Below are 21,598 nucleotides of genomic sequence, written 5' to 3' on the forward strand. Positions count from 1 at the left end.
GCGAACCCTCCGCGAGACCCATCCCAACCTCCGCATTGGGAACGGCTTCGTTCGGTGCTTTGGCCACGTACTTAACCTCGTCAGCAAGGTACATTCGTGACATATTATTACCAGTCTTTGTATCCACTCAAGGTCACCTCTCCAGGCCGCAGTCAAGCCCTTCACCAAGACACGCACCCCACGCAAGGCCCGCAACACTGTTGACGAGGACGAGGATGACCAAGATGAGCTGTCGGAATCGGAGCACGATGACGACAATGACATTGCAGACGACTCGCGGGAAGCCGCCAACAATGATATCATTGAAGAACTCTTGTCGGAGGACGACTTCGCAGCGTTGACACCGTGCACCTCTGACGAGCTGAAGGAGGCGATCGCAGCACTTGACAAGGTGCGTGATCGTAATTTTGTCTCCTCATATGTGTCCGCTGACTACGCATTAGATCACAAAGCTCTCGAAGAAGGTGTGGCACACTCCGCTCGTGCGCAAAGAGCTCGAGCACCTTGCGGACGAGGCAGGGCTTCATGCACGCGTTCTCGTGCGCTCTGTCAAGACCCGCTGGAACACCCTCGTTGCAGTTGTCGGCCAGGCCCTTGACATGAAGCCGGTCCTCACCTCGCTCTGCGATATGCATCAATTCAACCGCGGCAAGAGCGTCCGTCTTCGCCGGTTCATCCTCACTGAAGTGGAGTGGTCTATCCTCGAGCAGTTGTATCACCTGATGGATGTAAGTGTTCGTTTGTCTGTTCTGTCGCACATGTCGCACTAAATATATTGCTCCTATCACCGCAGCCCTTCTTGTTCGCCACGAATGAGATCTCCTCGAGCACGCATGCACTGCTGCACGAGGTGATCCCATTCATGGACATACTTACGAAGCACCTGGACAACTTTGTCGACCAGGAGGAGCTTCATCCCGCCGTCCAGAAGGGTGCTGCCCTCGCGCGTGACATGCTAAACAAGTACTATAGCAAGACCGATGAGACACCGCTCTACCACATCGCCATGAGTGAGTGCCCTTTTCGCGCTACCGCTAGCATGCCAGCCTGACGCCTTTTCACATACTTTGTAGTCCTACACCCCGCATACAAGCTAGTGTACTTCCGGAACGCCAACTGGCCGGAAGACTGGATCACTGAGGCCCGTGATCTCATCACTGACGACTATGCCGCGCACTACAGGCCTCCCCCTCCTCCAACCCCGCCGGCGGCCTCCGCATCTCGCGCGATGCTCAATGCTTCCATCCCCAGGCGGCCTTCAGTGCCTGGCAGCACATGCCGCAGCGCGAGTGCAACGGTAAGCCATGCCAACACCTTGTTGTCCCACCATGCACTGCTGACCATTCTGACCCAGCTCTTTGCAGTGATCGCTTCACGCGCTCGTGCTGACAATGCCATTGATGCTCTCGAGGAGTATTTGAATGCTCCCCCGGTCCTCACGATCACTGATCCTCTTGCATACTGGAACGCTGCACTCAAGAGCGGCTCGGAGAACACGGCCCTTGCCCGAATGGCCCTCAATTATTTGTCCATCCCTGGTAAGTCGTCTTCATGCATCGCCATCTCCTTTCACACCTGATGCAGACCTGTTCCAGCTAGCTCGACAGATGCCAAGCGGGCCTTCTCCCGGGGCCGTCTTACTGTCTCCCGCCTCCGTTGTTCCCTCGGGAATGACTCTATGCGCGCGAACACGATCCTCGGCTCGTGGGCGCGCGTGCCGGGTCTACTTCCCGAGGAGGAAATGGTTGCTTTCCTCAAGGACAAGAAGGGCATGACTGCTCGTCGTGCTGCAGAGGACAGTGGCACTGTGGCGATTGTTGTTTCTGACTAGATCATCCCTCTCGCTTCTGTACTTGTAGCCTGTTAACGTGCCACCAATGTGGCGAATGTCATTGCATCCTTGGCCCTCTCCCTGCCGCAATTATGTGATCTCACCGCTGGGTGTGATCGCGTGTGCTTGCCTCTTCGCTCAGCCACGTATCTGGCAGCTCTCCACCTGCCGTGATTGCGATCATGTCGGTATTTTGTGCGTTGAGCCTCACAGCGTGCCCCATATGGCCCCGCGCTTGCCTTCTCGGATTGCGCCTCAGCGCGTCTGGCCCTCCACACGCCGCGGTTGTGCTCGTCCGGCCCACACGTTCCCATCTGCCTTGTGAGGGGTGTTTTCAGGGGTCCTGTATATGAAAAAGTTGTTATAATGTACCCTCACAGCCTTAATCTTAACCTAAGTACATGGTTTTGCCTAGGACTGATCTGTATGAGCCGCTGATCCACACAGAGCCACACTCTGCGGCTCATTTTGAGGCTCCACCCACGGATCACGGCTCCAGCTCCCGCGGATCCGGCTCTTCCGGAGACTCTGAGCCATGCGGATCTGGATCAAGCCCCGGAAGTCACCTGATCTGTGGGTTTGGATCCGGATCATCCGTGGATCGATCCGCAAACAGCCTTAGTCCGTCACCATCATTCACATCCAAAACCTCCTCCGCCACCAAACACTGTCTATGAACACCCCGATCTCACTGGTATGTGTTGCTACATGTTGTCATTTCTTGTAATCTGAGATTATGATGTAGGCCGGCCATGCGATGAGCGGGGCGACTTCCTGGACAACTACGCTCCTCCTCCTGCACCGCATGTCCGCTTCGACACTGCCCCATTTGCCGATCGCCCGTCCTTGGACTTCGCCGATACCATTTACAACAAAATGCAAGGCTCCGTGGCCGACATAAATGATATTCTCACCGCGATCCATGCCCGCGACATTCTCCTTGGTCACGACGATGCGGATCCCATCTTTGAATCACACACGCATCTCGTCACCACTATTGACGCGATCACGGTTGGTGGGGTGCCCTACAAATCGTTTTCTATTCGCTGGACTGGCCCGGTCGACAACAACAGCCCACAGTGGAAGCGTGAGTCATATACGATTCATTACCAGGACATCATTGAGAACATCCGTGCGATGGCTGGCAACACGGAGCTCCACGGGCACTGGGACAACTCTCCAAAGGCGGTGTTTGATGCAGATGGTCGGCGGGTCTTCTCCGATCTTATGACTGGTCAGTGGGCATGGGATGAAGCGGTATGTGTCTTGATAGCTCTCGCTCTCCTCATGTTGATGGTTCCCTGTATAGGACAAGATCACAGAGGACCCTAACACTCACGGTGCCATGCTCTGCCCAGTGATGCTCGGTGCGGACAAGACAACGGTTTCGGTTGGGACTGGAAACCGAGCATACCACCTGCTCTACTCGTCCCTTGGAAACATGCACAATGGTGTGCGGTGTGCTCATTCTGACACCGTCTCTGTGCTCGCCTTTCTTCCAATCATCAAAGGTGAGCGTATCTATATGCAAATGCGTGCTTTGCTTATAATCTCATCAGGCACTCGTGAAGAGGCCAACAACAAGGAATTTCATCTCTTCCGAAAGCAGGTCTACCACGACGTCATCAAGCACATTCTCTTACCACTACGACCATATATGCACATCCCGCTCCCGTTGCGTTGCCCCAATGGACACTGGTGTGCTGCTATCTTCGACATTGGGCCGTTTCTAGCCGACTATCCCGAGCAAGTGTACGTGTCTGGCATTGTACAAGGATGGTGCCCGAAGTGAGTATATCAGTTATTGTGGTCACCATGGAGCCTCATTGATGTGTCGTAGGTGCCTCGCCTTTCCTGACGAGCTGGACAACCAGGGTACACCGCGTTTTCGCGCTCTTACGGACCATCTCCAAGATGTGTTTGATCCTGGTACTCTCTGGGATGTTTTTGGAGTGGTGCGAGACGTAGAGGTCAGTTATGCGCTCATCACTATATATGCAAGCTTATGTGTCTGTCCCAGCCGTTCACATACTCCTTTCCTCGGGCCGACATCCACGACCTTGTAACTCCTGACCTGCTTCACCAGCTGGTTAAGGGCACGTTCAAGGACCACTTGGTTACATGGATTGAGCAGTACATCCTCCGAGACCAAACGACAAGCCTTGGGCATACTTGATGACTTGGACCGGCAGTATGTTTAGTCATTTGAGAGTGATATTCCTCTGATGTTGTTACGGTCGCGGAGCGCGGGAGCGCGGAGGTCGGGCTAGTCGGAGACGAGCGGAAAGGCGGGATCGGATTAGAGGACGCGCTTGACCTCGGAGAGGCTCGCGGTAGCGGGGAGACGGGAAGGAGAGGCGACGGGGAGGAGCCAGGAGGCAATCGCGTAGCGATACAGTGAAGCGGGTGCGAGAATATAAGTCATGTAAGGTAACCAGTGGCGGACGATCGTATGCTGGGCGTCCGTAGCGGGTGCGCGCCGAAGCTCGTAACCAGACAGGCGAGCAGGCCATAACAGATGTTCTTCTAGACTTGCTGTGGTGCCAATCTTCACTGCACTGAGACGATTCCCTGATGGTCGTCACTTCAGCCAGTGGACAGGGAATGACTCGAAGGCTCTGATGAAGGTGTGTGTGTGGTATAGGGTATGATAGAATGCTTCTGACACACTGCAGGTGCTGCTCCCTGCTCTGGTTGGACTGGTGCCAGATGATGTTGTCGAGTGTGTGAGAGTCTTTCTAGACTTTGCATATCTTGCTCGTCTGTCTGTTCACACCTCCGAGACTGTTGCACGGATGGAGGAACTGCTTCAAGAGTTCTGTGTCCTGCGTACTGTCTTCATTGAGGCAGGTGTGAGAGATGATGTGTCTCTCCCTCGGCAACATGGCCTTTTTCATTTCCCCCAGGCTATCATCTTGTTTGGTGCGCTTATCAGGCTAAGCACATCAATTACGGAGTCAAAGCACATTGAGGCCGTTAAGCGACCTTGGAGAGCATCAAACCGCAGTGATGCACTTCCACAGGTGCTCACACGTCTTATACGGGTCAGCAAGCTGAATGCACTTCGGGTTGAGCTAGGCCGATCGGGTCTCCTTGAAGGAGAAATCACTGACTGGGCGTTGCGAGAAGTAAGCAAACACAGCTCATTATCTCCTCCTGTTCTGATGAGACTTCTATTAGGTTGGAAAATTACCTCCACATCCTGAACAAGAACCCCAGGTGCCTCATATCTATACCAAGCCTGAGGTTACATTCGCAGTGAAACCAGGTAAGTTTTATGACATATACTATGGCTATTCTGACTGGTTCATGGTTAGTGTCACGTACACGACTTTCAGATCTTGCTGTGGAGCTTGCCATTCCTGACTTTGTTGCTCGTGTACGTCGTTTCCTGCACCAACAAGAGGATGGTCACTTGGGAGATCTGGAGGCAGTTCCTCTTGAGGACTGCCCTTGGATCTCACTAGAGACACAAATATCTCTTTATCTCTGTGCACATGCCACCTATTTTGCTCCAAGTGAGCTTAGTCTACCAGGTGGTATGCACTCAGAGATAATACGTTGCACTCCAAACTGGATGCGACGTGAGCCGAGATATGACACTGTTTTGGTGCAGGTGGATGAAGAGGATGATGTGATGCACGGTCTGGCAGTGGCAAGGCTGTGTAAGTTGTTTTCTCTCAATACGGACTACTTTTTGCATGAATGTGCTTTAGTTGAATGGTTTGACTTTGTATCGGATGCTCCTGATGAGCTTACAGGCATGTGGGTGGTGAAGCTGTTAGTTCACGGCGTCTCTGTGCGCATGCAGCCGAGATCTAGCCACCGTCTCATACTGTACAGTTCATTCCCACGCCTTGTAGACAGTCCTGTAGCCGTCGTATTCGTCTGTTTATGCTCATGATTATCCCCTCGTATCCATCTGTCTGACGTCCTCTCGTCTCTCCGGCTCCCGTCGCTTGCTGCAGTCTTCACAGAAGCCAGAGATGAACCATAACCATCGTTCAGTAGACATCATCCCCCTTGACTCTATTGTTCATTCTTGCCATCTGATACCTTACTATGGTACAAAATCACTGAAGAACTGGAGGCACTACAATACTTTAGATGCATTCAAGTGGTACTATGTAAACTCTTACATTGATTACCATACTTTTCAGATACTAAAATAGCATATATACTTTGTTCTATTGAAGCAAATTACCCCTTCTCTAAGTCTTCTTAAAACTTCTATCACCTCTAACACTTCTAAAAAATTCTAAGCAGCTCTAAGAATCTCTAAAAATAAATTAGAGGTTTTAGAGGTTTTAGAAGTAGGACCAAAGTACAGATGATGTTTCATCGATCGCATAGATGGAATGTGACGTGACCCCGCGAGTACTTGCTCTTATCGAGGACGACTCTTGTCATGTTTCATCGATCGCATAGATGGAATGTGACGTACACAATATAGTATGGTGCGCTTCTCGAAGGCGTCTTATAACAAGCTCCCCATCTCTTGCCACAGGTACTTACTAGACAACTTTCGCTGGCTACGAGCTGTGGCACCAGCGAGTCTGGCATGGGTACGTAACTGGGCAGGAATCCAGGATACAGTTCATCTGTTCCAACTGAGACCATTCCTCGACCAGTGGTTCCTGTCTGAGGGATCGCGCACATCTAGGCTATTTTCGAGCTTGCGTGTGTGCCTCTGTGCGTGTGTGCTGCGTTGATTTACTCCGAGGCTGATACCGCTCTTTATGATCCCCAGGACTCGAGGCATCTTGAACAACGTGTGCGCCGCATGCCAAAGGGCTACAACCCGGAAAGAAAGTCTGCAACGGATCCTGCGACGAAAAGTGCAGGGCGGATGGCAACCTCGGGGAACGCCGTGATCGGGGACAGCGCCTCGGCGGCTCCGGTCGCGTGCGTCCCTTCAGAATCACAGCGTCACCGCGTCGCCACAAAAGCACAGCGGACGGGCCAGGGCCGTTCACGCCTCCTTCTCTTCTCTCCCCGATACCTCCTGCCCACTCCTTTGCAGGCCGCAATTTCTTTCCCGCCATGCCTTCCTGGTCTGCCCTCTCCGTTCTCGTCACCCTCGCCGCCGCCCTCGCGCCCGTCCCGGCGTCTGCTCGCCATGCCGCGCGTGACCTCCACGCCCACGATGCCCGTTCACCTTCCAACTCCAAGACCGTCATCATCGAGATGTTCCAGTGGAGCTATGCTAGCGTCGCCGCCGAGTGCACGAACTTCATCGGTCCCGCAGGCTACGGTTACGTCTCTGGTCAGTTCCCCGTCCATCCCTCCGCGCCCCTTCCCCGTTGCGGCCTTTGGGCGTCTTTGTACGGCCCGAGCTCATTCCGGCCATTCCCCTTGCGCAGTGAGCCCGCCGCAAGAGCACATTCAGGGCAACCAGTGGTGGACGGACTACCAAGCCGTCTCCTACAACCTCGTCTCCAAGCATGGCGACCGCAATGCGTTCCAGAGCATGATTAACACCTGCCACTCGGCCGGCGTGCTTGTTATTGTCGGTACGTCTATTCTTCCTCGCACTGCCCCCGCGCGCGCTGCAAAGCCCAGACTCTCGCCTGTGTCCCCAATTTCGCCTATTCCCGGAGTCGTGCGCTCATCGGCAACACGTCTTTCTGCAGACACGGTATGGAACCACATGTCAGGCCAGACCTCGGGCACGGGCACCGCCGGTTCCTCGTTCCAGAAGTATGTCTACCCGGGCACCTACACCGGCTGGGACTTCCACTCCTGCCACCACGGCATCAACAACTACAACAACGCGACCGAGGTCCAGTTCTGCGAGCTCGCCGGTCTTGCCGAGTGCGTCCCCGTTTTTGGCCTCAATCATGAGTGCTGCTGACCGGCTCTACTCCGTCTCGCTTCCCAGCCTTGCGACCGAGACCGACTATGTCCGCGGCCGGCTGGCCCAGTACGGCCAGGACCTCATCAACTTGGGCGTTGATGGTCTGCGCCTGGATGCTGCGAAGCGTGAGTGCCTTGCACTGCTTGCCTTCATGACGCCTCGCTGACACACGGAATCAGACATGCCCGTGGCCGACATTCAGAACATCTTGTCGCGGATTAACAAGAACGGCAAGTCCATCTACATCACACAGGAGGTCGTCTTCGGATCCGGTCAGCCTGTCACTCCGAACCAGTACACCCCCGTCGGTGACGTCCAGGAGTAAGTGCCCTTGAATGATGCTTCCAGGATGTTTCGTTGATTGTGTGTTAGGTTCCGGTACACTGACGCTCTTGCGAGCGCCTTCTTCGGGACGACCAAGCTCTCCAACCTGCAGACTCTGGATGGTCGTGGTAAGCGCCTTCATTCGCTGACTTTGATCGTGCTTTCATTCCCTCGTTAGGCTGGGTTTCCAGCTCGAAGGCCAACGTCTTCGTCGCCAATCACGACACCGAGCGTGTATGTCTCCATGCCTTCTGCGCGCCTACCTATTCTTACTTTCTACCCCCACGTCTCAGAACCCCGGCACTCTCAAGCCTACGTCGGCCAAGAACGCCTACACGCTCGCATCTGTCTTCTCCCTCGCCCACCCCTTCGGCACTCCCACCGTGCTCTCCGGCTTCTCGTACTCGACCACCGACGACGGAGGCCCGAACAACGGCTACGGCACCTGTTCGGGCAACGGCGGCGCCAACGGCTGGCTCTGTCAACACCGCTGGACCGCGATCTCCGGCATGGTTGGCTTCCGGAACAAGGTCGGAAAGGCGGCGATGACGAACTGGTCCGCTGGGTCGTCGCAGCGCATCTCGTTCGGGCGTGGTAAGCACCTCTTACCAGGCGATCGGAAGAATGCGAAGCTGACTGTGGGCGTGCAGGCTCGCTTGGCCATGTCGCGATCAACAACCAGGACTCGACTTGGTCGGTCAAGGTGAAGACGTCGCTGCCCAACGGCAAGTACTGCGACGTCGTCGGTGGCGCACGCTCCGGTGGCAAGTGCACGGGCACGACGTGAGTGTTCCGGGATGTTGCGATCGACCGTGGCACTGACTGTACGCTACGTACCAGGTACACCGTCTCTGGCGGATACGTCACCCTCAAACTCGGTGCGCGGAGCGCCATGGCAATCCACACCGGCGCGAAGCTCTCATAAGCTCGCCACTCGCTCACGCACGGCTACGATGGACCACGACCACGATGCGCACGAGGCTACGAGGGGCCGTCCGTTCTCTCCACTCCCTCCTCCGTTCCGCCGGACTTACACGATAGACACGGACTTCATCCACGCACTGCACTATATCACACTAACCCGAGCCTCCACCACACTCCTACCATCGCAGCGCTTCCTGGATGGACTCTAACCTCGCATTCGTTATGTTATACGTTCCGGTTACCCCGTATTTTAATGGTGGAATACGTTCTGCCCTGGACTAGGGCTTGGTTTCTTGTCACTAAGCACGACTGTCATTCACTCAGAAGTACAAGTGCGCGGTCACTCAGAAAGGCCGGCCAGCCCTAATTGCCTTCGTACCCTCGCTCATCGCCTCGTCACGCAGGTACCGACCCCAGATACCCTCCATCTTGTCCTTCTCCTGCAAGCACCATTTAGCAAGCACCCTTGTACGAACCCACAGAGTGGACACGCACGCTGATCGTCTTGACCACGCTCTCCCGCGCCATGATCCTGTCCGCGTACTCCTTCCACGCCGGGCTCGCCGCCGCGCGGTCGTACCCCCGGTGCTCCTGCAAAACGTAGTCGCGCACGATCCACGGCGCGACCGCGACGTCCGCGTGCGAGAACGCGTCCCCGAGGAAGTACGGGCCCCGGACCTGCGCCACGAACGCGCGGATGCCGGCGTACAGCTCCTCGAGGCGCACCGCCTGCTCCTCCGGCGCCTGCGCCATCAGCGTGCGCATGAAGTTCGTCGATATGGCCTTGTTCGCGTGGTCGGCCCAGATCCGGACGCGGCCGCGGAGGAGCGGGTCCGCGGGGAGCAGGGAGGGGTAGGTCGGAAAGGCGTCCTCGAGGAACTCGCAGAGGATGAGGGACTCGTAGAGCGCCTGGCCCTTGTACTCGATCGCGGGGACGAGGCCTTTCGGGTTGATCTCTGCGTGGGGGCGGTGGTGAGCGAGTGCAGCGCACGCACACGGAGCGGTCGGGGGAATGAAATACCGAGGAAGTGGGCTTCTTTCTTGTAGGGGTTCACCTCGTTGTACTGGTACGGGATACCGCGCTCCTCAAGAGAGATCCACACGCGCTGGACGTAGGGACAGAACTGCACAGAGAAGATGCGAAGAGGTCAGAACATTGGCGTCCTAGTATCGAGCTGCGAGTGACGTACCCAGCCCGCATGGAACACGAGATCCTGAGGCGCCTGGTGCGCCTCGACCGTCTTCGCCGCAGCGCCGGTGGCATGGGGGAATATCTTCGCGTCGGAACTGCTCATGTTGGGTAGTGACGTATATCTGAGGAGTTGAGCTTGGTTTGGTTTGTTCTGTCGTATCGGTCACGTCGAGGTGGCCTCCTTTTCAATGGTCTGTACTGCGCCCGTGTCAGCGTCTCTGAAGCATACTGCTGAGTCAACCGCTTGTGAAAACAGGTAAGCAAATGGAGAAACTTCAGCGGTCCGGGACCGGGATTGCGTGCTGATGAGGTCCTACATTCAGTGAGGAAGTCGATGCCCAACACAATGCGTATCCTGAAAGGAATAGAGGATCCAGTGCAGATGGTCAATGATGTATACGCGCCGATTGTGCCAGCATTCAATGATAGACAACCTGCAAACCAACACTCAGAGCAATGGCCTCCCCGCCCTAATTGCCTTCGCCCCCTCGCTCATCGCTTCGTCGCGCAGGTAGCGCCCCCAGAAGTCCTCCTGTTTGGCTCTCTCCTGCGCGCGATGATGTATCAGTGCGGCATCCCGGCAGCGCCAAAGACCGCACTTACACTCGTCGTCTTTGTGATGCTCTCCCGCGCTACGATCCTGTCGGCGTACTCGGTCCAATCCACACCGACGGCGGCACGATCGTACCCCCGGTGCTCCTGTAAGATGTAATCACGTACGATCCATGGCGCGATCGCGACGTCCGCGAGGGAAAACTCGTCTCCAAGGAAGTATGGCCCTTTCACCTCGGCGACAAAAGTCCGGATGCCCGTGTACAGCTCTTGGAGGCTGGCGGCTTGCGCGGCGGGATCCTGGGCCATCAACGTGCGCGTGAACGAAGTGGAGATCGTCTTGTTGACAAAGTCGGCCCAGATGCGGACCCGGCCGCGGAGAACGGGGTCCGCGGGAAGTAGGGCGGGGCGGTGCGAGGGGAAGGCGTCTTCGAGGAACTCGCACATGATGAGCGATTCGTACAGCGCCTGTCCCCTGTACTCGAACGCGGGGACGAGACCCTTGGGGTTGAGCTCTGAAAGATAGGGAGTGAAGAAGTAGTCCTAGATGGCTACAGAAATGCGCTTGCCTAAAAAGCGAGGTTCCTTCTTGTACGGGTTGACCTCTTTATATTCGTATGGGATGCCACGTTCTTCAAGAGCGATCCATACGCGTTGTACGAAGGGACAGAACTGTGGGAGGGACAAGGAACACGAAATTAATATGAGTCCAAGGGTATAGTCTTGAGTGAGACGTACCCATCCCGCGTGGAAGATGAGGTCCTGAGGAGTTTGGTGTTGATCGACAGTTGGACCAGCAGCACCGGTGGCATGAGGGAATATCTGCGCATCGGGGATACTCATGTTGTTCGTTCGATCGAGACAAAAGCGAAACGAGATATAGCCGTGGCCCGTATCGTGAGGGAGATGTAGCGGCACTGGCTTCTTTCCTCACGCTATCTTCCACATCTGAGTAAGCCGCAAATAGAAGATAATTTGTCTGAGAATGAAGGCGCCATCACGAAACGCGCGCGAGATAGAACGGACACGATCTCCAAAGCGCTCGTTGATCACGATATGAACTGTTTTCGTCATCGATATAACACATGATCATGGTTCGTCTAGTAGAGAAAATGTAATCAATTATTGTCTTGAGCTGAAATCTGGCGATCATTTTTTAATCGGCCCGACAATTATTAGATCTGTGAATGTGCAAATGATCGTGGGTACACTGAGTGCAGAACGTGAGATGACCAGCAAACGACCATCTGACGATCGGCTGCTGATCAAGCCCCAGTGGCCGGGAAATACCAGATACCATGACGCGCGTCGAAGGCTCTTCAGGGTGCTTCAAGCCTTCAAAGCTTCAAGACGGCAGCCTCTTCTCTGTGCATAACATCTTCGCTCTTCTGCTCCAACGTGGTACATGAAATTTTTACAGGAAGTGCTACTACAAGCACCATGCTCACGCGCGGATTCATCTACGAGATGCAGAAGAGGTTTCAACGAGCGGAGGTTGATCGAGACAAAGAAGAACTGACGCGCAGAGAAAATTGGCAGAACAGGGCGAGAGAACATGCGCGAACGAATACAGGGTGTGGTTACGAGAGACAGAGGGTGTAGAACGGCGGAAGATGGTGGCAGGGAAGGGCCCAGCCAGCGCTCGACCACGGCGGCGACGAACTCGTCAACGTGCTCCTGCTGGCGCTGCGGCGCCTGCGTGAGCGCAGCGGACTTCTGCAGCGGTTTGTGCAGCCAGCCCTTGAGTGTACTCGCGTACGTGGGCTCATCACAGAGCACCTCAAGCGGCGCGAGGACCGCCAGCTTCTGGCTCGCGTGCTACGGCCGCGCGAGCGACAGCATGCGCGGCACCTGCGGTCCATGTTCGCGCCGTGGGGGCTGATAATGATGATCGCAGGCTTGCACTTCCCGCACGCGTGGGGCGGATCGCTGGGCGGCGCGGCGCGGCATCGGGTCTGTACTTCAGAGAAAGAAATCGACATACTTCATAAAAGTCCGAGTTCATGCGACATCTTAAGGTTGATTCATTGATGTAGAGGCGACTCTAGGTCTTCATATGTAGAAGGAGTACAAGTTGATCAGAGCTCAGAGCCTTGTTTAGCGCCAAATGCTCCCGTAGTTTTGGTGCACGTGACATTTGATGAGACACGTCGCGACGCGTCGCCCACCTAGGTCGCGCTTTCTTTCCGCCATCCTTCTCGCGTGGTTCCCCACACCTTCAATTTCTCCCCGCATCAAGCGAAAATCCCGCCGAAGTAGATATGAGCCGTCGCAACAACGTTCGCGGTCCTACATCCGCTCTTACCGAATTCCTGCGGGTAAATTTGAGGGGTAGATGTCGATTGCATCTCTTGCTCACAGCGGGCTCTGCTAGGAATCGGGGATCACACCTACCACCATCGCCAGAAGAGCACGGACACGTCAGGTTCCACAGGATCAGCCTACGGCGGGTCCTAGTAACCAAGCTCAGGGAGAGCAGGAGGGCGGCAACGAGGATTCGGAGATGGCGGAGGCTCAGGTGCGTAGGTCCTTATGACTCCAGCTGGTGGCAGCTCTATATCTGTGGTGCCAGGAGAATGGGGGGTACGCCTCCGATGACCTCGATGAGCCAGAAGAGGACGAACCGCCCCCGAAGAAACAGAAAATTTCCAGGGCTGCCGCAGCGAAGCAGAAGGCCGCGGAGAAAGCCAAAGCGAAGGGAAAGGGCAAGAAGGGAAAGAAGGGCGACGAGGACGACGACTACGAGGACGACGAAGATGACCCGTACTCAGCCCTCTCGAAGATGTGGAAGAACGATGTGTCGAAACCACCGGTCGGCAGTTTCGAGGACTGCGTCAGATGCAGCAAGCAGTTTACTGTGGTATGTGCTCTCTCAGTCTTTATGCGTATCCCACCATGCCAACGTGCAGCCCCCTTTGTCGGTTTTTGGCGGCTTGACAGACGAAGTACACCATGGCCGCAAATCCTCCGCCAGGGTGGCTCTGCCACAACTGCGCGAAATCATCCGGCGCCGACCCGTTCAAGAAGCCTGCGGCGGCGCGGAAACGCAAGACCGCATCAGACAAGCGCACTGTTGTGAGCTACGAGGAGCGTCGATTCCCGAGCCTGGCTTCGGTGTGCATACAGGTATAGAGCCGTTCCCAGCGCGCATCACTAGTCCACTGATGATAGGCCCAGGTGATCACTAAGCACATTGACGACGTCGACGCACTCGGAGATATTGGAGGTATGAACATGGACGAGATTGCGAAGGCACTCGCAAACAACAGGAGCTTGTAAGTCGCAGTCTACTGGTGACCCGGCGTCGCTAATGGCACTGCAGGAACGCGGAGAACGTGATGCTGTTTTACAACATAGAGAATGAACAGCTTACACTGTATGATGTTACTAGTGTGTCTTTCCGCCGTTTTCGACGAATGCGCTACTTACATTTGCCTCAGATCTCACTCCGCCCGCTCTTTGCGCACTTGCGTCGCTAAACCCTAACCTAACTTCCTTACGACTTGATTTCTGTGGCCGGATGGATGACTCCGTAGCAGCCGAATGGGCGACGTCCTTGCCACACCTCAAGCGCATCGAGCTCCTTGGGCCTTTCCTCGTCCGTGCGCCTTCGTGGCAGAATTTTTTCCGCGAACACCCCAGTCTCGAAGGCTTCCTCATCACGCAGAGTCCTCGGTTCGACCTGGAGTGCATGAATGCGCTTGTGAAGAATTGCAACTTGAACCTGAAGGAGCTGCGACTGAAAGAAGTTGGAAAGATGGCCGACAACCTCCTCGAGTGCCTGGATCCCCTCAACACTCAGCTTACGTACCTAGACATCTCGTACCCTGGAATCGGCGACGCGCTGTCAACGGTGGCGATTATCGACCTGCTCGGGCGCATTGGCGGCCCGCTCGAGCACCTCGACCTCTCCGGGAACCTAAACGTCACCGACGCCGTCCTATTCCAAGGCATCAAGCCCTATGCACGCAACCTCTCTGCGCTTGCGCTCGCCGACTGTGTCGACCTGACCGACGCAGGTGTCGCGGAGTTCTTCGGGACTTGGAGCGCGGGTGCAGTCGCGGCGCTCGACTTTTCGCGCATCCCCGAGCTCTCGGACGCAGCGCTTGGGGCCCTGCTCAATCACTCGGCCGCGAGCCTCACGCGGCTGAGCATCAACGGGTGGAAGGACCTCTCGGACACGGCGCTGCAGGCCCTCCCGAAGATGGCCGACGGCTTGCGTCGGCTCGACGTGAGCTGGTGCCGGGCGGTGGACGACTGGTTCGTGAAGAGCCTGCTGGAGCAGTGCTCCGAGCTCGAGGACCTCAAGGTGTGGGGCTGCGGGCGACTGACGGCTCACTGCGCGCGCAAGGTATGCGCTCAGCCGCTGTCACCGATACCGGCTCCTGACACGCTTTCTTTTGTAGCGTGGGGTCAATATCGACGGCATTGAGCTCTCCGTCCTTTAGATGGTCAAACCATGCCCCTCCAGCATGCTGTATCTATTCTAAGTCTTGTTCGCACTTACTACAGTTCCGTCGCTTCTTTGTCGCGCTCTGTTGAAGCCCGTGTACCTCTTGCTTTGAATGCTCTCTTGTATCACCTTTGCTTTGGTCACTTGGGTCTGTAGCTAATCATTGTGCGCACGAACGTCGATCATCGTGTAAATGAGAACATCATGATGACCGGTGAAAGTCCTTAAGTCTGGTGTGAATATCATGGCACTATCGTGACGTCACGTGCATTGTTGCTCCAGCCGACGTCCTCGGAGTTCGCTGTTGACCAGGACTTCCCGGCAGTCGCGTCTCATCCTCTTGCGCCCGCTCGCTCACACACCACTTGACCTGCTCTTCCTATACTCGGGGGCTACGCGAGAGGTCGCTCAGGCCGCTTCTGAGCTGTATGAAGCTGGATTGAGCCTACAGGATGTCTCAGTGAGTGATCGAGCTCTTCTATGCGTTCACTTTGTCTTCGTCCGCCGTGCTGCCCCCATTTCACTTGAGGACAAGGCCGATATTTGTGGCTGCATTGCTTTCCCTCTTATATGGTCTGTTCCTCGTGGCGTTCTGTTGACTGACCCATAGGATCTGTCAGGCGGATCGAGTTCACAGATCAAGACAGACACTACCTCTGCCTCTATATTGCGAAGTATTGCCCTGAGGAGAAGGGCAGGTCGGGAAAAAATCTGTATCGGCAGCTGGTGGCGAATGTGAGTCCACCAACAATGTGTGGTTTTAGTGTTCTTGATCTGTTTTCTCAGGCGAATGGCCTGTGGAGTTGGTCCGCGAGGCATTCGTGGCATTCGTGGCGGTACAACTATCTCAAAGACCGTGAAAACATGAACAGGAGGATCGCCAAATTCGTGGACTCATCCCAACCCAGACCCTCCACATCAGTCCTATCACCTGCTCGAACGTCTACAACTCGAGCCCCGCGGCCACGAACGGAATACACCAACGAAGACGACCGGAACCTGATCAAGTACCTCTCCGATTCCTGCAAGACATCGCCTCCCCTGGGTCGCCTCAGCATACATCTGTACGCGGACCTGGAAAATGTGCGCGTTTCCCTCTTTTTCCCGCGTACATCTTGGCCCACAATATGCCAATTGGCAGTCCGATGAGTATCCCTGGGCGGTTCGCCACCCTGTTCAGTCGTGGAGGGAGCGCTACAGGAAGAATGAGGCTTGGTTTGATTGGGCAATCGAACAGCACGAGGCCGGTGAGGACATCCATATTCCGATTCCCGTGGGCGTCACGAAGCCGCGGACGGTCGAAGACTCCACCGTGCGCAGGTCATCGCCTCCGAGGGCGGAACCCGGACCCTCGGGGAAACGGAAGCGGGCGAGCGATGTGCAAGGTCAAACACCTGCCAAGAAGAACCGCGCCTACGTGGAAGTCAAAGTCAAAACAGCGCCGCGGGAGCCAAGCCATGTACGACTAGCTTCAGGAGATGGCGAGCATGCGAACGCCTCCGGTGACGATGAAGACGCCTCTGACGACTCTTCAACCCAACCACCCGCGCGGTCAAAGCCTGGACGCATCGTTGCCAGGACACGGGAAGTGCAAGACCCCGACACGGTCTCCGAGTCATCCAACGAGGAAGACATGACATTGAAGATGTTGACGGATCAGCCAACCCCCGAAGACGACTCGGAGGAGCTGGACGGGATGCACGGAGATGATGTCGACGAAAATCCCTTCTCAATTCAGTCGGTCGTCGTCCATTTCCGGTTTTTGCGTCTACTAATCTCTCCTCACTCTACAGAACTGCTACTGGTCTGGACGTCTCCAAGGATCCGGAGCCTTTTAAGGAAACTGCCGAAGCGTCAGCATCTGAACGTCCGGAGCTCTCAGAGGCACCTGCATCAGGGGCGTCACCCCCACGACGCAAACGTCACGAACGTATCCAACGTGATATCGAGGCCGCACCAGCAACGCCGGCTTCCTCTCCAACGGACCGGGCTAAGAACAGACACCATCGCGAGCGCAGCCACTCCCCAGCCCCACCCCGCCGACGTCCGCAGCGCATCAACCGTCGGGCACTGGAAGAGAACGTCTTCGCCACCCCGGAGCCAGGGGCATCTACCTCGCTAACTGCGGGAAGCTCTCCGACCGATCGTGCAGCCAAGCATCGTACCAGCCTATCCCACGTCCCACGCAACCCGTCTACAGAGCCCAAGGAGCCCCCTCCGCCGGACGGAGGTACTTTTGACGAAGCGTCCTCCGACGCTAAGGGCAAGGCTCGCGTCGTATCAGGGGGTCGTGCTTGGAAACGCTCCGGGGCGAACTCAGAAGAGGAAGCAGAGGGCAGCATACATGATGCAGTGGATGTCGATCACCACACGGACGCAGAAGACGACGACCCAGCCCCTGTATCTGCGCGAGATGCCCCAGTCGTTTGCCCCCCGGTGCGCCAGGGAAGTGGTCCAGGTCCGTCAAGCCCTGCACCAAGAACAGTCGATAATGCTCGCACCCCCAGTTCGAGCCGAGCTGTCACCACCAAAATCGTGATGATAGAGACGAAGCGCACTGTCGAGCGCAAGTCGAAGAGAAGGGCTCCTCCGGGGCTCGCGCGTGAAGCGACCGTCACCGTCGAACACCCAACTTCGAGTGTGCTTGACGACGGCCTTGGCGTAGAGGAGATGGAGTTCCACCTGCCGCAGCACTGCCATCCATTCAGCCAACCCCTCAGCCAACCGGTATTCGCTCCACCTCTGGGTGCTCACTCCAGTGCCAGCTCTACCAGCTTCACGTCGTCCTCACCTAGCACCTCGGCCTTCGTTAGGAACAACGCGAATTTCGACCCAGCGAAACTGCTCGGTGCAGATCGACAGCGTCCCTCATCCTCTTCGTCTACGGTCGAACGCGATGCCGAACGACCCAAACCTACAGGACCGTTTCCTCCTCTCAACTTTGCTCGTCTCCAGAGCTTGCTAGATGCCGGGAAGAGCATTGGCGGGTCATCTCACATGTCAGGGGCAAGTGGAGTGGAACGGAGGACCACCCTCTCAGCGAGACCGCCGGGTGAAGGACTCCACAGTTCGTCGATGTCGCAACCATCCACTAGGCGTCTCGCCGACCCGAGTCGGCGCTCCTCGTACGAGCACCCAGATCAGCCAGGTCCTCAAGCGTCCTCATCTCGCGTCGAAACGCCTACCGCTCCCCAGCTGCCGCGGGCGGGGGCCGCGCACGCCCACCGCCGCACTTTCACCCCCAACGTCCTCGACGACGACCATCCGCCGACGGCCCGCCCTTCGACCGATTCTGGAACGCGACGGGCCTCTTCCGGCCTCCAGTCGCCCACCACCACCGGCACGGATGACATTGCCTCCCTCTTGATACGTATCGCGCCACCGAGCGCGGCGGACCTGCGCTTGATCGACCAGCTGCCCGACGAGACGCGCGAGCGCTTGCGGTGGTACGGGATGCAGGCCGAGGTGCAACTCAGGGCACGGCATCACAACGTCCCCGAGGAAGTCGTGTGGTGGTTGTGCAAGGAGACGCGCTCGTTCACGAAGGTCGATCAGGCGCTCACGGCCATTCGCGAGGCGCTCGCAGGGATTGCCGACTCCGACAACGAACCGGCCAGCGTTGAGGGCGAGGCTCTGGAGGCGGCTCTGGCGCAGGATGAGGCGGAGGCGGAGGATGAAGAACAGACGGAAGCGGAGACTGCGAGCGGTGCGAACGATGCACCGAATCGCACAGCGTCGGGGTCCGAGGCGGAAGTCGAAGGCATGCTCAGTCGGGACGGCTGGCTACACGGCGAGCTTCCCCAGGCGGGGAGCAGCCGGACCGTCGCGCGGACCCCCGCGGTGTCTCTGCACCGGCGCGTCAGCTCTGGCGGGCGTGCCCCGCTGTGCATCACCCCCCTCACCGCGGACCTGGAGTCGAGCGTGGATATGGGCTATGAGCCTCTTAGGACCTCGCGGGTGCCTCGCCATCGCCAGGAGGTTCAGAGCGGCGAGGAGGACCCGATGGACGTCAACGTCGAGCCGCAAACGGTCGACCGGAAGGGGAAGGGGAAGGCTCGTGCGTAGGATGCGTGCGAGGTCAATCTGTTGAACCTGCCGTCAATCAGCACGGAGGATTGGAGTTCCCTGGTGCGCCTCACTGAGCCTGAGGCTGGAGGGCGCGAAGAAGGTTCCTGGACGATGTTGCTTTGAACGGCTATGGCCACTATTGCATGCTTTCGTGTTGTTTCTGCTTTCGCTGTTGTCACTGCTTGATTGGCTCGGACTATGTATCACTACTTCACGTAGTCTCCGATGTACTGTATGCCCCCCTCAGGACTAAATCTTCAGTGCCATGCAGGCGGTCGTACGGTTGGAGGAGGAGAGGGAGAGGAGGCGCCCGCGGGTATCAACCAGGAGGCTTGGCTCAGCCGCTCAGGCCTCAGGTTTCGGCCACATCTTGTTCCTGTCCACCACACGGGTGACGTAGCAAACCTCCCAGAACTGCAAAGTGAGTCTCTTTCTTCATATTTCAGACCACTTGGTGCTCATTCTCAACCGAAACTACATCACATAGGGAGAAAGAGGACACGCGATTTTCATGGCAGCTCCCGACACGCTTCCCTCTTCGATGTTTGCGGAATCCATTCCTGCCGCAGACTATGCCTCCCTCCACGACTCGATCGCGCCGATCAATCGCGTCTTTCCTCCAGAAATTCTCTCCGAGGCTCTCTCATACTGCTGGGAAGACATGCGTAGCGTTCGCCTCACTCACGTGTGCCGCTACTGGCGCGCCGTCGCTCTCAAGACCCCGCGACTGTGGGCAGATGCGGTCGCAGCCCCGGGAAACCAACTTACCTTCAACAAGGCACGAGTCGCAGCCCAGTTTCAAGATCTGGAGAATAATCGGATCTCGTTTGCCGTTGCCGCGCTGGAACGGTCGTCTCCGAGTCCGCTACGCCTCAAGATCCACTTCCTTCCCGACGCCTTGTCTCACACGTTCATGTCGCACACAGCCCGGCTCGTCGATCTGTATGTGCGTCTTGACAGCGCCAAGCAACTCGGATCCCTGTGCCGGATTCTCGCAAATGGCGTACCCAATCTCACAGTCCTCGGCATCGCCTTCATCGGAACCACGGGACTATACCACGACTGGCTCGCGCCGGGCGTTGGAAGCTATCAACACGATATCGAAAACCCATATGACCAAGAAACCCTTTCCCAGGAACTCACCGCGTGGGGCTCCAGTGTTCGAGGAACAATTGCGGATACTCCTCGTCTTCATACGCTACGATGCCTCCCCATCGACCTCCTTCCCCACTTCGCCTGTCGCACGCTGCGCGACATATGCATCACTCCCGCGGTGTTCAAACGGTGTCATTTAGAGGGCTTTGTCGACGCGTTGCGGCGCTGCCCAGACCTCGTTCAGATCCACTTGTGCATGATCAACCCGGTCCTGATCCCTCAGGATGACACGTCTGGGTGGGTATCCCAATCGGTTGACCTCCCATCTCTACGCACACTGGTCCTCAACGTCGACACCGAAGTAGTTCTCGAACGCTTCCTGGATTTCTTCTCTCTCGAACACACCGTCACCCTCAACATCGTGCAGAGGACCTCTAGCATCGCGCGCACCTTCGAGCACCTGCGTTCGCGCCACAAGGCGCTCATCCAAGCGCAAGTCCGCACTGCGACCGCCCTGCGCATACGCGACTACTACGACCAGTGGAAGAACCCCAAGACGGACGTCGCGACGCTCGCGGACGGCGCCGACCGCGTGCGCTACACCCTGTACGCCGCCGACAACGACGGCCCCCCCTCGCTCGAGGCGTTCGACCTCATCGCCCTCTTCCGCCCCAACGGCGCCCTCCTCACCCACCTCGTCCTCCACAAGATCCGGGACATCCCGCCGGCCGCCGACGCCTTCCGCGCCTTCCCGCGCCTCGCCTCGCTCGACCTCGCCGGCCCGCGCACGACGGTCTTCCTCAAGGCGCTCCGGCACCGGCCGGACGACGAGGTGGACTGCGACGACCTCGTCTGCCCGCGGCTCAAGACCCTCGCGGTCTCCTTCGGGCTCGGCCCCGGCGACGACCAGCCGCTCGCGCGCAAGGCGTGCACGGCGCTGCGCGCGCGGCAGACGGGGTGGGAGGCGACGGCGCTGCGCGCGAACGCGCCGCGGGTGGCCGCGCTCGCGAAGACGCTGAAGCACCGCGCCGCGCGCGGGCTCCGCCTGGAGCGCCTGGAGTGGCGGCATCGGGAGTGGGACGCGTCGTTGGGGCTGGGGTTCCCGCCGGGCGCGGTGGTCGGGAAGTACGAGCCGGACCCGGCGTTGTACGACCAGGCGGAGCTGGAGAGGCTGGTGGACGGACCGGTCGTGTTTGGGGGGTTTACTTATCGGAAGTAGAGTGTTTGCTGGGCTGAGGGACGGACCGTATGCATTCCGGGGAATTTGGGTAACATCGGGGTATCAGAACAGGTTCTGACGAA

At 57.3% G+C, this 21,598-nt stretch overlaps 6 protein-coding genes across 6 annotated transcripts; 5 read left to right on the plus strand and 1 right to left on the minus strand.

Moving 5' to 3' along the window:
• Positions 1–2,232: 2,232 nt before the first annotated feature.
• On the plus strand, positions 2,233–6,003 carry BXZ73DRAFT_91410 (uncharacterized protein; the record flags this gene model as incomplete). The annotated part of the gene is made up of 12 exons (XM_048025964.1): positions 2,233–2,404; positions 2,577–3,088; positions 3,141–3,342; positions 3,391–3,619; positions 3,672–3,801; positions 3,852–3,947; positions 3,979–4,022; positions 4,362–4,458; positions 4,507–4,959; positions 5,072–5,099; positions 5,170–5,630; positions 5,809–6,003. The coding sequence occupies 12 exons, from the start codon at positions 2,233–2,235 to the stop codon at positions 6,001–6,003; spliced, it is 2,619 nt and encodes an 872-aa protein (XP_047875382.1).
• A 1,015-nt stretch (positions 6,004–7,018) lies between these two features.
• Positions 7,019–8,937, plus strand: BXZ73DRAFT_50792 (glycoside hydrolase family 13 protein; the record flags this gene model as incomplete). Its single annotated transcript, XM_048020507.1, has 10 exons — positions 7,019–7,097; positions 7,195–7,344; positions 7,465–7,645; positions 7,713–7,813; positions 7,868–8,009; positions 8,061–8,140; positions 8,191–8,246; positions 8,306–8,606; positions 8,663–8,795; positions 8,853–8,937. The coding sequence occupies 10 exons, from the start codon at positions 7,019–7,021 to the stop codon at positions 8,935–8,937; spliced, it is 1,308 nt and encodes a 435-aa protein (XP_047875383.1).
• Positions 8,938–9,280: 343 nt separating this feature from the next.
• Positions 9,281–11,523, minus strand: BXZ73DRAFT_91411 (glutathione-S-transferase; the record flags this gene model as incomplete). Its single annotated transcript, XM_048025965.1, has 4 exons — positions 9,281–9,376; positions 10,732–11,195; positions 11,250–11,352; positions 11,419–11,523. 4 exons carry the CDS (start codon positions 11,521–11,523, stop codon positions 9,281–9,283), a joined length of 768 nt encoding a protein of 255 aa, XP_047875384.1.
• Positions 11,524–12,941: 1,418 nt separating this feature from the next.
• Positions 12,942–15,128, plus strand: BXZ73DRAFT_103775 (RNI-like protein; the record flags this gene model as incomplete). The annotated part of the gene is made up of 8 exons (XM_048015683.1): positions 12,942–12,998; positions 13,055–13,198; positions 13,253–13,540; positions 13,621–13,806; positions 13,858–13,955; positions 14,003–14,070; positions 14,121–15,031; positions 15,087–15,128. The coding sequence occupies 8 exons, from the start codon at positions 12,942–12,944 to the stop codon at positions 15,126–15,128; spliced, it is 1,794 nt and encodes a 597-aa protein (XP_047875385.1).
• Positions 15,129–15,997: 869 nt separating this feature from the next.
• Positions 15,998–19,198, plus strand: BXZ73DRAFT_103776 (uncharacterized protein; the record flags this gene model as incomplete). Its single annotated transcript, XM_048015684.1, has 3 exons — positions 15,998–16,216; positions 16,275–16,870; positions 16,927–19,198. The coding sequence occupies 3 exons, from the start codon at positions 15,998–16,000 to the stop codon at positions 19,196–19,198; spliced, it is 3,087 nt and encodes a 1,028-aa protein (XP_047875386.1).
• A 514-nt stretch (positions 19,199–19,712) lies between these two features.
• Positions 19,713–21,515, plus strand: BXZ73DRAFT_103777 (uncharacterized protein; the record flags this gene model as incomplete). The annotated part of the gene is made up of 1 exon (XM_048015685.1): positions 19,713–21,515. One exon carries the CDS (start codon positions 19,713–19,715, stop codon positions 21,513–21,515), a length of 1,803 nt encoding a protein of 600 aa, XP_047875387.1.
• Positions 21,516–21,598: the final 83 nt, after the last annotated feature.

Source organism: Epithele typhae (assembly GCF_022376455.1).
Source record: "Epithele typhae strain CBS 203.58 chromosome Unknown BXZ73scaffold_44, whole genome shotgun sequence".
Taxonomy (NCBI): Eukaryota; Fungi; Basidiomycota; class Agaricomycetes; order Polyporales; family Epitheliaceae; genus Epithele; species Epithele typhae.